This window comes from Taudactylus pleione, unplaced genomic scaffold (assembly GCF_031769625.1).
Source record: "Taudactylus pleione unplaced genomic scaffold, aTauple2 ptg000398l, whole genome shotgun sequence".
Lineage (NCBI taxonomy): Eukaryota > Metazoa > Chordata > Amphibia > Anura > Myobatrachidae > Taudactylus > Taudactylus pleione.
Window position 1 is genome coordinate 1,418,684 of NW_028284800.1, and position 15,719 is coordinate 1,434,402.

Genomic DNA, 15,719 nt, shown 5'->3' on the forward strand with positions numbered 1-15,719 from the left:
GAGGGCAGGACCATGATCATCAAGGCGTCCGGACCGCCCACTTTACTTGGGATGTAGGTATCCGCAAGAAGCCTGAGAGACTTGAATTCTCTTCCTGGCGTCCGGGAGAGCCACCCAAGATTTGGGAATCTCACAGACATATCGGGAGAGCAGGAAAGTATGGTATAAATATAAGATTACTGAGACTGATCGAAAAGGACAAAGGTGAAAGAAAAACTCTGAGAGGAGATATTGGTCAATAAAAAAACTCCAGGTAAGCAAATATTCAATATAGAAATTATAGGACGCTCTCCTAATAAGGGCTGAATAAAGGCTCGCAGCTCTCCATGGGGTCCACCAACACCCAAAATCTCAAGGTAGTAAAATAGTAAACAAATAATAGTCCCAATTTGCCTGTAATGGACCCGTGAGACACAAAAAGGTATAAACAAAATAATTTATTTATGATATCACAAGGATTATTCCAATAAACAAATCAGTATACTGGTCATAAAATTCAATCTAAAACATTCTGCATGCAGAAAAAATCCAAATAACACATATAGAAAAAATCCAAATAACACTTATATATACATTAAATGTATAGAAAATCATCAGCTAATTAAGCTAATACAAAATAGTGATTATTTAGGATCAATGTACTCAAATAAAATCTAATCTCCAAAGTCACAAAGTGGCATATGCATGAAACATTGAATCCTTGCACTATACAAACTTACGGGTAAATTTACTAAAGTGAGCGTTTTTAGAAGTGTTTTAGAAGTGATGTTGCCCATAGCAACCAATCAGATTCTACTTAACATTTAACTAGCACCTTCTATAAGATAATAGCTAGAATCTGATTGGTTGTTATTGGCAACATCTCTTTTAAAACTCACTTCTAAAAACTCTCACTTTAGTAAATTTACCCCATAGTATCCATGATAATTCCTAAGGTAATTGACCTGGACTCCAACAGTCTAGCTGGCTTGGTGACTCAGGACCTGATTCAGAGTTGGGAATAGAGAGAGAGATGGCACGTAATTGTGTACCTGGACAAACCATGTTGCAATGCAAGGGAGGTAAGTACATAATTTTTGTTTTACATGTAGGGTAAATACTGGCTGCTTTTACATGTAGCCCACATATACTGCACAGCTTTATTATTACTCTACAATTTAGATGTCAGTTTGGACACCCCCCTCCCAAATCTAAATCTCTCTGTACATTTTAAATCTGCCCCACCTGCAGTGCAACATGGTTTCACCAAAATGATCAGTTGAAATAGATATCTCACTCTGGACCTCATTCAGAGGCGGTCGTTAGATACAAGCGGTTGCTCTGAATGAGGGCGGCCGCTTGGTCGATCGCTAAGCTGTGGGTTACCACCCACAGCTCTAGCGACCGACTGGGGTGATGGTCGCGATGGTCAAGACCATCGGGGCTTGCGACGAGACCCTAAGGTTGGGTCTCGGCACTCGCAAGCCCCAAGAAGAGCTTCCTGCTCTGATCGAGCAGGAAGCTCCCCATTGACATCACTGCTGATGTCAGTGGGGCCACCCCCAAACGGCAGACGTTCCTTCGGGAAAGCCTCCATTTGGCCGGCCACGCCCCCTGCCCGCCTCCCAAACGGGGCAAGCTGTCACTCACCATCGACAGCTCGCCCCCTTTGGTGCGAGACCCCTAGCGACGGAGCGCCCGTCGCCAGCCGGGTCTCGCGCATGCGCATGTCGGAGCCGGCTCCATCATGCGCATGCCCAGTGGGGGAACATCGACCCGGTTGTGAGCTATCAACACTTGCGACCGGGTCTGAATGACCCCCTCTGTTCCTTAAGCTGCATACACACACAACGATTTTCTGAACGATTATCTGTCAGATTATCTGTCAGATTTTCTAAAGTGTAATGAACGATTTTTTTGAACTACAAACTATTTTTGCATATTCCCTTAATGAAAATCGACGCGTTGGTCAGTCTGACTGAACTACGTGAATGCGCATGAACGATAATAGTTTATCGTTTTAACTTAGAAAGTGAACAATTTTTCTAACGATAAATCGTTGTACGTGTATGCAGCCTAAGTCTGAATCAGGCCCTCAGTGTTATAAACAGCACATATTATAGTTCCACATAATTAATATTGTTGTCATAATAGACAAACAGTTGATGATAAAATTTTGCACAGTAAGACCCAACGATAATATAGTCACAATGTATCCTCTCTCCACCAATGTCAGTGGTAGAAGGGGTCTATATGGTAGTGACTAATTATGGCTCCTTTAATGGTTTTAACCTATGTGGGATCAACCAGTGTTAATTGCCGCAATAATGCCCCACTTTCCAAATATCAGTGAGAGGGGGGGCGGCCTGTATTGCACCAAAGGACTCACCTTATTCAGTCAATCGAGGAGAGACGTTTCGCCGGCTATGTACGCTCCTGGTCTGTATGGGGTTAATTGCAGGCCAGGTCACACTGTTATCACTGCGACTCCAGACTCGTGTAATATTCCCCCGGTCCGCTGACGGCACATCAAATCCTGCTCTATAATGCGACTCAAGACTTGTGTAGAGTGCCCGCTGTTGTAGTTGCGGTCAGGGGGTCCGTACACTAGTGCGCCATGAGCTGTGTCCTCTAGCTATAATTGCGGCTTGTGGGACTATGGGGTCTATTTACTAAGCAGTGTTAGGAGACAGAGGGCCTGATTCAGAGCTGCTCGTAAGCGGCCGCTCGTTCGCTCCGAGCGATGTTCGCACATCTGCGCATGCGTATGGGTTTTAGTACGCATGCGCGAACCAGTCAATGCGGCCGAAAATCGTGTGCTCGCAAAATAGCGAGTGCCTGCTAATTTGAGTGACAGAATGAGGTGTTTGTGGGTGGTAACAGGGGAAGGTGCTTGAAAACGGGGAGTGGAGATCTGAACGCAGGCGTGCCAAACGGTCAAAATGGGAGTTTTAAAGGTGTGCATAATTAACAAAGCAGCGTCATTGACCACGTCAGTTGGGTGTCTTTTAGCCTGAACTGCTCGCATGATTGTGGTAGGAAAATGCAACCAATAGAATAGCGAGCAGTTCATACGCCTTTCGATGTACTCGATTAATCTAATAAATAGCGGAGATGTATGATGCGAGCGGCCAGGGGGCGTTTTTTACAAAATAACGACCGCATGTTTTGTACGCTCGTTCAGACATAGAGGCGTCACCAGACCGCAAAGAGCGAGCGGTCAATTTAAATAGCCAGCCCCTTATTCTGAACGAGCGAATAGCGTCCGGCTCTGAATGAGATCCAGAGCAAATAGCGTCCGCCTCTGAATGAGATCCAGAGTGAAAAGTGATAAGGTGCCAGCCAATCAGCTCCCAACTGTCATCTCACAGGCTGTGTTTGAAAAATGACAGTTGGGAGCTGATTGGCTGGCACCTTATCTCTTTTCACTCTGTCTCCTAACACTGCTTAGTAAATAGCCCCCTAAATCAGGTGCAAGCGCTACACACTCCAATGAAAAGTCAGATTTGGAGAATACAGGTCAGTGTCACAAGCATTTTCAGGGCGTGTGACAGATTGAGTCTCCGATCCCGTACACAATAAAAATGGCTCCAGCATCTCTCAGTTCCCGTGGCCATTCTGCACAACCATAAGGTTACTCAGATGACCGATAATCAAATGATCTGCCACCAATGCTGCGTCTTTCTACGCAGATGCTTGGATTTGTAAAACCGCAGGTGGGCGTCTCAGTATATATTCCTCGGTGTCTACGACGTTTGCATATTTTCGCACAACAGCTGAGTACGGGATTGCAGCTGCGATGGCATTAGTGTACATCTCTGCATCTGGCCCATGGAGGTAACAGCGTGAAAGCAGAGATCCTTCTTGCACTGTCACCACCGTTCAGGCTGGCGAAGGCAACGTTATCTGATGCAGCTCATCGCATTTAGGCAATATTCCCCACAAAACATACTGACAGTAGAATCCATGCCTCGGAGGATTCAAGCCGTATTAAGGGCAAAAGATGGCCCCACAATATAGGCTGGTGATTTTTAAATTAATGTTTTTTTTAATTTTAGTTGATGATGTCCATTTGGGATCTGAAGGCAGAAGTTTATGCTTTAACTACATACTGTCTACTGGAAAGTGACAGTTTGATCTCAGCTATAATTATTAACGGAGTTTCAGAGGTCAGAGAGATAGGCAGAATTAGCTGTAAATGAATCACTAAGATAATGCAGCTAAATCAATAGTTCACTTTAGTACTAATAAGCAATGTGCACATTGGGGAACATATGTACATGAAAAGTGATGCATAGCAAAATGTGTCCTGGTCCAAGTAAATGACTGAGGGAAACTTTGTTTTGTGGCAAACAGACTGCTGGAATCCTATTGGTTGCTGTGGATCAAAATATCTCTTATGTCACTTTGGGGGAGACGTACCAAAGCTTGGAGAGACTTAGGCCCGTATTCAATTGCCGGCTGAACTTTCCACCGTTATCACTGGTTTTGCCTCCGGAAAAGTATCTAGCTCGTCCCCGCTTTGCGCCCTATTCAATTGCAAAGGACACTAAAACGCGTCCCGGTGAAACTCAAACAGGCGAAAAGTGCTGTCAGATTTGGGGAAACCAGCCTGACACCCCACCAGAAGATGCACTGACATGGGGGATCACTATAGATACCCCCGAATAGCCCTGCTGAAGGTATTTGGGGTGCTGAAATGATCTCAATTGCTGCTAATTAGCGTCTTCGCACAAGTGGTGAAGAATTGCATTAAGATGTTTTTTTTTGGCTAAAATAAGTAGTCCCAACAAATTTGGGGAACATGAAAATGGATGCAAGCATGGTTAAAAATCACTAAAGTGATGCTATAAAAAAAGCACCTTCTGCAAACCCCTGCAAACAAAAAAACACCTGGGGACCCCCTGGAGTTTATTTCGCTAGTTTTTAAGTTTGTCCCCCAACTTTGTTATTTTTCGCCCCCAAAACGAAACTTTTTTGGAGTGATCTAAAGTATTTTTTTTTTACTTTTTTTGATGCAGTTTACCTTTGGGGGACTGTCTCATTGCTACAGGTGTGTTCCCACAACTTTGCACCCCAAACCCCAATTCTGGACTTCTATCCGCCTCCATTCAGAGACTAATCTCTTCCGCTGGTTAAAAGGCGCAGACTTTTCGCACTGGCAAAAAGTCTTTGGAATTGAATACGGGGATAAGTTCTCGCCTGGCGAAATGACGTCACCGGCGAAACTTTTTCACCGAAAATGTTTTTTCGCCGGCATTTGAATATGGCCCTCAGAGTGGAGAGAGAGAAAGTACCAACCAATCAGCTCCTAACTAATTTTGCAGACAGTGGGCGGGATGTACTAAAGGTGAAAATGCAGTTTGAGGGTTTTATCGCATTCCCCAAATGTACTTTGTCCCGATGGGTAATGCCACCTTCAGGTGACGTTACCCAATAGTAGCTTAGGGGCTTATTATCGGGATGATCCCCCTTGGGATGATCCCCCCCGTGGCCAGCGTCCAGCGCATGCGCAGAAGGATGCCAGAAGGACTTCTGGGTGTTAAACCTGGAAGTACCTCTGTCCCGAGCCATCGCAAAGGACAGCTCTTATTGGGAGAGCTGTCCTTTGTGATATTCTTGGTACATACCGCAGTAATGAACAGCGGTATGTACCCGAAGACTGGGGATGTACCGCATCGCGGAAGCGATTCATAGTACATCCCGCCCAATGCTTGAAAAATGGCAGCTAGAAGCTGATTGGTACTTTCTCTCTCTCTTTTTTTTCTCTGCAAGGCTTAGTGAATAGACCTCTGTCACAGTGGGGCTGAGTCGTTTGCAAACTGGCTGCAGTTGCGGGCAGTCAGGGAAGCCTGATTTATTACTTTCTGTTAATGCGAGTATCCGTTCAACTAATGTGGGGGGTCGTATGTGTGCAAGCAGAAACCAGTGCCGCCCAATCATTTTACCCCACCGTCATAATTAGTATGGGCACTTGCACCAGCCCCATGCTGGAGATACGTCTGGCAGGCTTCCCTTCCCCCTACGCATGACTCATAATATCACGGAGCTTTATACGTGGCACCATGCACCTGCACCGCCCACTTGGCTGCGCCACATACCCCCCTCCCCATAATTCCCATCTGGCTGCCCATGTATGGTTCAGTTGCAGACTGGATTGAGGAGCTCCCGAGCTACAAAATGTAAGTATCTCCGTTATATCATGCTGCTTACAAAAAGAGATTATACTAAAAAAAAAAAAAAAAAAAAAGCTGCTTTTCACATTCATTTTGCCACCAAAATTGTTGGTTTGTAAATAATGTAACATAATTATTATTATTACCAGTTATTTATATAGCGCACACATATTCCGCAGCGCTTTACAAAGAGTATTTGCCCATTCACATCAGTCCCTGCCCCAGTGGAGCTTACACTCTATGTTCCCTATCACATGCACACACACTAGGGTTAATTTGTGTTGGGAGCCAATTAACCTACCAGTATATTTTTGGAGTGTGGGAGGAAACCGGAGTAAACCCACGCAAGCACAGGGAGAATATACAAACTCCACACAGGTAGGGCCGTGGTGGGAATCAAACCCATGACCTCAGTGCTGTGAGGCAGTAATGCTAACCATTAGACCATAATGCAGCAAGCAATGCATGTGCTTCCATTACATATGCAACAATTGGAAAAATCATGCCTGTGCTGAATATCTTCTAATTTAGCAATAGACTGCTGTGTAAGTACAGCACATTTTCTGTTTTGATAAATAACTAAATACAGTATAAGACTTTTTTAGGGGTTCCATACAAAAGAGTTAGGGTGAAGATTAGGGTTAGAAAAAAAACCGTTTCAACCATTTCCATGTCGACCTTCTGAACCTGCCGACCTTTCGTAACTGTCGTCCTTCTGTACTGTCTAACTTTTGTCATGTCAACCTTTTTCCATGTCGACCTTTTGGTGTCAACTTTTTGAATCACACCCCTTTATTTAAGTAAGGGATGTTCCATTGAATGATCAAAGAATCCTCCTAAGAGCCTATGGGGTTACACCTCTTGCATTAGATAGCATAAGTAAATACCTGTATTCTGGTTCAAACCATACTACTAATACCATACTTGACAAACAAAAAATGGCAGCTGCTCAATCAATCTAGCAGCACTAATCAGGTGCATGAAAGGGAGGGGTTATACTAAGTAGAAAAAGGAGGGGGGTTTAACCCCCTATTGTTCCTCAGCACACTGAATAGTACCTGCAACAATATATGAAGACTATATGGTCATAGAAATCAGAGATATTAGTTGCATGCATTTGCAAATACATGGGAAGCTGCTAGGCCACGTCACGGCTTCTCTGTCTCTAGCAGTCCTTAACACTAAGGGGTTCACATCCGGGGCGCAGTGCACCCCGGAAAACATCCAGCCCTGGACCCCCCAGGGCATCACACGAAAAATGGAAAAAGAGTGACAGTGCAGTGTAAAGTATAGGTGTGTAAGACTAATTAATGTGTGTTGGAAAAAGGGGTTAAAATATATGTGAATTATTACATGAAAAAAATACAAACATAATATGTGATGTAAAAAGTAACTATGTGTATTAAGTGGTGATGCCATGAGGGGGCCCAGCCAGACCAGCCCAGGGGGTCTTATGCTCGAACGCTCACCCCAAATGTAAATTATACCAATTATAAGGGTTCATGATAAAGGCACATATAAATTTTGTCAAATGTAAGGCCTCCTGATAAAGGCACATACATAAATGCATCCACATTGAGAGCCAGCTTACCTGGGAGTCACCCCTGGGAACTCCAACTAGCACTACTAGAACCAGCATGCCCTACTAATGCTGGCTCCTTCATGCCACTCATACCAAACAAACAAAAAATGGCAGCTGCTCAATCAATCTAGCAGCACTAATCAGGTGCATGAAAGGGAGGGGTCATACTAAGTAGAAAAAGGAGGGAGGTTTAACCCCCTATTGTTCCTCAGCACATGAAAAACGTCCAGCCCTGGACCCCCCCTGTCTCTAGCAGTCCCTAGCTGGTCTGATACTTTTCAGAAAATACATGTAGCCATAAGGATCACTGTACCTTATAACCAATGCAGGGAAATTATACTAATGATCCCATTTGAATTGTATATATGTTTTTTTTTATATAACAGCTTCATAATGGGGGAGATTGCTTAACTCTTCAGGGAGACAGGGGGATTACTGCTATTTCAGGGAGTCTCCCACAATGAGGGAGGGTTGGCAAGTATGAAATAAGGCCCTGATTCAGAGCCGGACGCTCTGACCAGAGCGCTCGCTCTGAATCAGGGCCCACCTCCATTAAAATGGAGCGTCCTCCTGGACGCTCGTATAGCTGTGGGTCACCACCCACAGCATATACGAGCGTGCAAAAAGATGGTCGCGATGGTCTTGACCATCGCGACCATCGGAACTGCGAGTGAAAGCCTGCGGTTGGGTTTCCCAACCGCAAGGCCAGGAGTGATTTTGGCTCTATCAGAGCCAAAATCACTCCCACTGACATCACTAGTGATGTCAGTGGGACCGGCTTCAGACGGTAGGGAACGCCTCCGTCTGGCAGGCACGCCCACCAAAGGGGGCGTGCTGTCAGTCACCATCGACAGCACGCCCCCTTTGGTGAGACACTCCGAGCGAAGGAAAGTCCTTCGCTCGCCGGGTCTCGCGCATGCGCACGACGGAGCTCCCTCCGTCGTGCGCATGCGCAGAGGGGAACATCGACCCACTTGCGAGCGTACTGCCGCTCGCGAGTGGGTCTGAATGACCCCCTAAGTTTCCTGATAATAGAGGTTAATATCACCTGCTTCTTCAACAAGTGCAGGATAACAGACAACTTTAGAGATACTGCCTGTTCTTTGACAGTTTTGCTTCTATATCACTGGTTACTTTTGGTTTTCTGAATGAGTTGCAGTTTGCCAAAATCACAGATTTCCTGCAGGTTTTTTTCATACAACCATTTGACAAGTTGCACATCATTAAATGAACCCTCTTGTGTTATTAGCCAAAGTGTTAATGGTCAAGTGCGCAAGCAGAATAATCTATTAATGTAGGTGGAATTGGAGGCAAAACACCTGTCTCTGCACACACAGTGCAGCGATGCTGATCAGTGATCAGTAAGTGCAGCGCTGCTTGCTCCGCCCCGCTCGTTGCCGCCGCGCCCAGCCACAAGCACACTCCGTGTGCGCACAGCTTCCTGACTAGCTGTCCACCGCTACCCACAACCCTGCGGTGGCCGGCCTTTAAGTATCATAGCGTTACGGGTCGTGACGTCATGACGTCCCCTCCGCAAACTCCGCCCCCGACAGTCTGGTTTGCGCATGCCCAGTCCAAGGGGGTTGAAGAAATCGGGAGAATCGGTAATGTTTGCGGGGGAGCGGGAGGGTTAATTAAAAAACGGGGGACTCCCGCTAAAATCGGGAGGATAGGCAACCCTGACTAATACCCCTTTCAGACATATCGAGAATCCCTGGAATTTGGCCTGCCTTAGCCAAATTCCCGGGTAGCCGCGTATGTCTGAAAGTTTCCTACCCAGGAACACGTTCCCGGGTAGCCGACCCTTCAATCGCCCAGGGTTTTTCCCGAGACTTAAGTCCTTAAGTCCCGGGAAATTACCCTGCTCATGTCTGAATGGTGCTACCTGAGAATTTACTACTCACAGGCTGCACCAAGCAGCTTTTACATAGAGTTGGCAGCGCAGAGGGTCCTATAGGACGCTCAGTGCTGCCGCTCACCACCCCCCCGCGCCAGTGGCTGTGTCGCTGTACTTGGAGTCAGCGACACAGGACCCCAGCCGGATGCTGGGGACACCCACCTGTGCTGGAGACCGCCGACTGGTCTCAGCAATAGCGGGCCACCCACACTCCTGCTGGACCACCAGGGCAATAAAAGAATTAAAACAAATAATTAAATAATAAAATAAAAAAATGCAGCATTTTGATTGTTCGGCTTCCGGCAGCCCAATGATGACATCGATGACATCATCAGTGGCAGCCGGAGAGGGGATAGGCTAGGAGGAGCAGACGGAAGAGGAGAGGCAGGTAAGCAGAAAAACACGGCTATTGTTTGAAAGGGGTCTACCTGGGAATTTCCAGGGTAGACACTGTAGTGTGAAAGGGGGGTCTTGACCAAATACCCGGGAATTTGCATAGGAGAAATTCCCGGGTCTGAGCAGGAAATTTCCCGGGTTGTATGTCTGACAGGGGTATTAGTGGAAGAGCATCTGAGGCAAAACTAAATTTACAAAACAGAATTTATTATGTAAAATAAGTTTATGTATATTTGTTAGTGAAGAAAGATGACCTGATGATATTAATGTATAATTATTTGGTACATTCTTATACTAAACAGAACCCTACATGGAGATCTCCTTGCAAGGTTCCCATGTTTTACAAAAGATTACTGGTAGCAAATTAACTTAAGTATGAGACTTTGGTTTATTTGAGATGGCATATTAACAAGGATTAAACATTAATTATTGGCTATCTGAGTGGTGTATTCAAGCACAACTTTGAACCAGATGACAATGACGGACTTTGGAGAAATCCTAAAACATGTCGGGGAATTTGGGCGCTTTCAGAAAAGTTTGGTATTTATACTTTGTTTCCTTAGTTTTTTCAATGCCTTCCACATGTTTGGGCAGGTGTTTATGGGAATATCTGTGCCTCACCACTGCAATACCGACTGGATCCTTGAGAAAGCCCCATACCTTACTGAGGACATGCAGCTGAATTTAACCATCCCAGGTAATTCACATGGGTCGTATGAGCAATGCCTGATGTACACTCCAGTGAATTGGAGCATCGAATCAATTCAAAGCTACGGATTGAACAGCACAACTGTCTGCCAGAATGGATGGGTGTATGATACGTCACAGCAAAAGTCAACACTGGTCACAGAGGTCTGTAAATACGTAATCATTTAATCATCAGTAGTCCTTTACCGAATTAATGATCATATAGGGAAGTCAATTTATTTATAGTAATAATGACAAAATATTTGTGTCCATTCACTGGTCTCGCCTGCATAATCACACACCCATTGTATCATAATCGCATGATATTTACTAATCCAACAGTCTACATGTAAAACATACAATTGTATTATATATACATATATACTGTGTGTATGTATGTATGTATGTATATATATATATATATATATATATATATATATGCCATAAGCAAACTATGTATTAAGGTTAAATAAAATTGGTAATTTAATATTCAGTTTTATCAATAGTGCTAAAACTCCTCGTCAGCATATTGTTGTGCTATCAGTAATATATATATATATATATATATATATATATATATATATTTATTCTAATACAACAGCCCGGCACTCACTTAATCGCAGAAATTAATAGACTCGGGTGCCTCCTGTTTGTATAATGGATATAGGAGAAAAAATGACCAGCGGCACTCCGAGGTTTAGAAAAATGCAAAAAGCTATATTTAGACCATTTGTTTAAAGCAGGGCCGACGTTTCGGGGCACACACGCCCCTTTGTCAAGGTGAGTAACAGTGAAAAACATTGCAATCTTACCTTAAATAGAAGAAGAAGCCAGCAAGCGTGTCGGAAGTGTTGGAAAGGTGCAGAGCTGCCGCGTCCCACAAAGATAACGTTATCCAGTCGGTGACGCCCAGGTTGCCCCGGGAACTGGGGGAACGCTCTAATGCAGAAGATGTTCTGGTGCAGGATGTGCTGGAAGAAAAGACCCCGTGAATACAGAACCTACAAGACAGTGAAGACCATAAACGATAGAAAGAATAAATTGCAGAGCCCGATACCGTGGGCAACTATCGTTACATACAAATATGGACGTGGGAAAAAATAATAAAGATAGCAATAAAAATAAGGATGAACATAAGGAAACACGTAAAAAGTGATAAATGATAAACATAACAGACAAACACAGCCTGTCAAACATTAACAAAAAACATAACACGAGTGCAAAAGCAAACGTGAAAAAACTGAAAGTCTACAAATCTGTAATTCAAGGAAAGGGAGAATGCAGGTCGTGGGTCATGGAATAAAAAAAGGAATGAAGGTCATGCTAAGGTTGGTCAGTGACAAATGGACCCACTAGGGCGTAACATATGAATAGGGCTACATAAATATGAATGCCTAGGATCAAAAAATGGCAGCCAAAGTTTCTCCTTATAAATAACCATAAAAAATGTCTGGCAAATAAATCCCTCTTCTGGAGATAATGTGGGGATAAACGGCAGCAAAACGTTGACAGTATGAAGTTAACGAAGAAGCCTGGTTAGAACACATACCATGTCATTCTCTCGTTCAGACCACTGGGTCTGATGGTGTTAAGAGAAAACATCCATCTTGCTTCCAATTGTAAAAGCTTATTTGACCGGTCTCCACCTCTAAATGTTTTTGGCATATGATCGATGATTATGTGTTTTAAACTGGAAAGGTCATGTTTAAGTTCGGCGAAATGTCTTGCCACTGGTTGTTCTGAGTCTTTGCCTCCTAGAGCCACCTTAATGGCTGAGCGGTGTAACACCATTCTCTCACGTAAAGTCCTTGTGGTTTTACTCACGTAGTGTAGTCCGCAGGGGCAGATGATCAAATACACCACGTAGGAAGAGGTGCAGGTCAACACATGTTTAATTCTGTATTGATGTTCCATCTGAGGATGTTTAAAAGTGGAACCAGTGATCATGTGGCAACAGGTGGTACATAGTAGGCAGTTGTAACAACCCGGGGTTTTGGTCAGGAAATTAGCAGAAAGTGTTGGAGTGGAAAAGTTAGTGATATCAGTATGGACAATCATGTCCTTAATGTTTCTGCCTCGTCTGAAACACGACATGGGCCGTTTATTCTTTAAACACTTAAGTTCCTTGTCTGTGGACACAATGGGCCATAAGGCTCTGGTAGCCCTTGGTAGAATAGGGCTGGACGTATTGTATTTATTGACCGACGGGATAGTTTGGTTTCTATTTCTTACACTGGCTGATAATAATTGAGACCTAGGGATGGCAAGAACTTCTTTCTGTTTTAAAAGGATGTTATAGTGATATCCCTGGTGAGAAATTTCAGGACAATCTTGTCCAATTCTGCGTCCAGGGTGTCAATGTTGTTGGTAATGAGTACCACCCTGATCATTTGGGATTTAGATAATCCTTTGATTAAAGCATGTGGGTGGTGGCTGCTGGCCCTCAAAAGGGTGTTCTTGTTCGTGTGTTTAGAGAATACGGCTGTATAAATGCGGTTCGCCAATATGTTGACACGCACGTCCAGGTAGTTTAGGCTGTGTTTATTAAGTTGGTACGTCAGTTTGATTGGGGAGTCTCTGTTGTTAATACAGTTCATTAATTGAACAAACTTGGCTTCTCCCCTCGTCCATAGCATGAAGAGGTCGTCTATGCAACGTGCAAAGACTAAGATATTTTTCTTCACCTCAGGATCGTTAAAAAACATCATGCGCTCTTCGTTGAACATTGCCCTTCTGCTCCACGGGAGGTTTCTGTCCTCCCTGAGCTCACCTTAGGACACCTGCGTTACAGTTTGACAGGTGTTCGCGTAGGAGGGGGCCACGTTGCTCCCCATAGAACAGCCGTTAAGCTGGAGATAAAAATTCCCATCGAACAAGAAATAATTCCTTGTTAGGGTTAATTCCAACAAGCAAAGTAGCAGATCCAGGTCCACTGAAGTCATGTTTTCTTGTACCAGGAATTCCTTCATGGTTTTTAAACACCCTGTGTGGGGAATGCTGGTGTAGATTCTGCTCACATCCATGACGCATATGTAGGTTTCTAGGGGTACCATGTCTATCTTGTTCAACAGATTGAGAAAGCTAGTGGTGTCTTTGATGTACGTTGGTTGTTTACTAACCAGTGGTTGAAGTATGCCATCAAGGAATTGGGAGAAAGGTTGGTAGAGGGAGTTCCTAGCTGAGATTATTGGTCATCCGGGTGGTTTCTGAAAATCTTCATGGATTTTAGGAACTCTGAAAACGATAGAGACTACTGGAAAGTCTTGTTGTAGAGCCACAGTCAGTTCCTTGGACAGACGGTTATCTGATCTTGCCTCTGCAAGTATGTCGTCCAATTTCTTTTTATATTGTTCCGTCGGATCCATGACTAGACGTCGGTAGATGGCAGGGTCTTCCAGTTATTTAATGATCTCTGCCCTATAGTCTACTAAATCCAAGATAATTATACCGCCCCCCCTTATCGGCGGGACGAATAACTATATCTCTGTAGGAACCTAAATCACGCACAGCAGGCAATTCTGCTTTGGATAAGTTGTAATGTTTGGTGGTAGACGCTGCATTATATTTGATCACAGAGTCATCCAGCAAGCGAATAACTGATTTGCTAGAAGGGTTGGAGGATTGGGGATCAAATGAAGATTTGGACTTGCAATTTATAAACTCTTGGTGTATAGATGTAGTGAAAGTGGGAGGTTTAGATTGAAAGTGCTCCTGTAAACGTAGATTGCGGGCAAACTTGTATAAGTCTATTTTCCAGGTTAGTTCATCAAAGTGGTTAGTGGGTACAAAGGACAACCCCTTGTTCAATACACTTAATTTAGTAGTGCTTAGTTGTCTGGAAGATTGTATATTAGGTTTTCTTTCTCAGTTCCAGATCTTTGGAGCCTTGCATTCTGGCCCCCCCTATGGGTGGCCTGCCTCTTGGGCCTTTTGTTGATGGAGCTGCTGCCCCTAAAGAAATTGGGGTTGGTTCTTGGGTGCCTTCCGAGTCTAGGGCCGCAAAATCACTATCACTATTTGATGAAATTAAGGGCCTTATTCAGACCCGGTCGCAAGCGCTGAGCGACGTGCGCATGCGCGAGTGACCCGGCTAGTGACGGGCGCTCCATCGCTACGGGTCTCGCACCAAAGGGGGCGAGCTGTCGATGGTGATTGACAGCTCGCCCCGTTTGGGAGGCGGGCAGGGGGGGTGGCCGGCCAAACAGAGGCATTCCCGACGAAACGCTTGCCGTTTGGGGGTGGCCCCACTGACATCAGCAATGGTGTCAGTGGGGAGCTTCCTGCTCGATCAGAGCAGGAAGCTCCTTGGGGCTTGCGCTTGCCGAGACCCAACCTTAGGGTCTCGTCGCAAGCCCCGATGGTTGCGATGGTCCTGACCATCGCGACCATCAACCTGGTCGCTCGCTAGAGCTGTGGGTGGTAACCCACGACTTAGCTAGCGACCAGGAGGCCGCACTTCACACCACAAGCGGCCGCCCTCATTCAGAGCGACCGCTTGTATCTAGCGATCGACTCTGAATGAGGACCTAAGTCTCTGGTCTGAACGAGAGAATGACATGGAATGTGTTCTAACCAGGCTTCTTCGTTAACTTCATACTGTCAATGTTTTACTGCTGTTTATCCCCACATTATCTCCAGAAGAGGGATTTATTTGCCGGACATTTTTTATGGTTATTTATAAGGAGAAACTTTGGCTGCCATTTTTTAATCCTAGGCATTCATATTTATGTACCCCCGAGCCTGCATCCGGCCCCATAACAACATATGTCACGCCCTAGTGGGTCCATTTGTCACTGACCACCCTTAGCTTGACCTTCATTCCTTTTTTTCTTTTTTGATTCCATGACCCATGTCCAGCATTCTCCCTTTCCTTGAATTACAGATTTGTAGACTTTCAGTTTTCTCACGTTTGCTTTTGCACTTGTGTTATGTTTTTTGTTCATATTTAACAGGCTGTGTTTGTCTGTTATGTTTATCATTTATCACTTTTTATGTGTTACCT

The 15,719-nt window shown here is 44.7% G+C and overlaps 1 protein-coding gene across 1 annotated transcript in view; it reads left to right on the top strand.

The window, feature by feature from the left end:
* Positions 1-10,495: 10,495 nt before the first annotated feature.
* Positions 10,496-15,719, top strand: part of LOC148506665 (solute carrier family 22 member 13-like) — a 63,865-nt gene continuing 58,641 nt past the window's right edge. Inside the window, exon 1 of the mRNA XM_088446405.1 lies at positions 10,496-10,882. Within this exon, the coding sequence (XP_088302531.1) occupies positions 10,502-10,882 (381 nt within the window). The 5' untranslated portion in view covers positions 10,496-10,501. The remainder of the gene's footprint in view (positions 10,883-15,719) is intronic.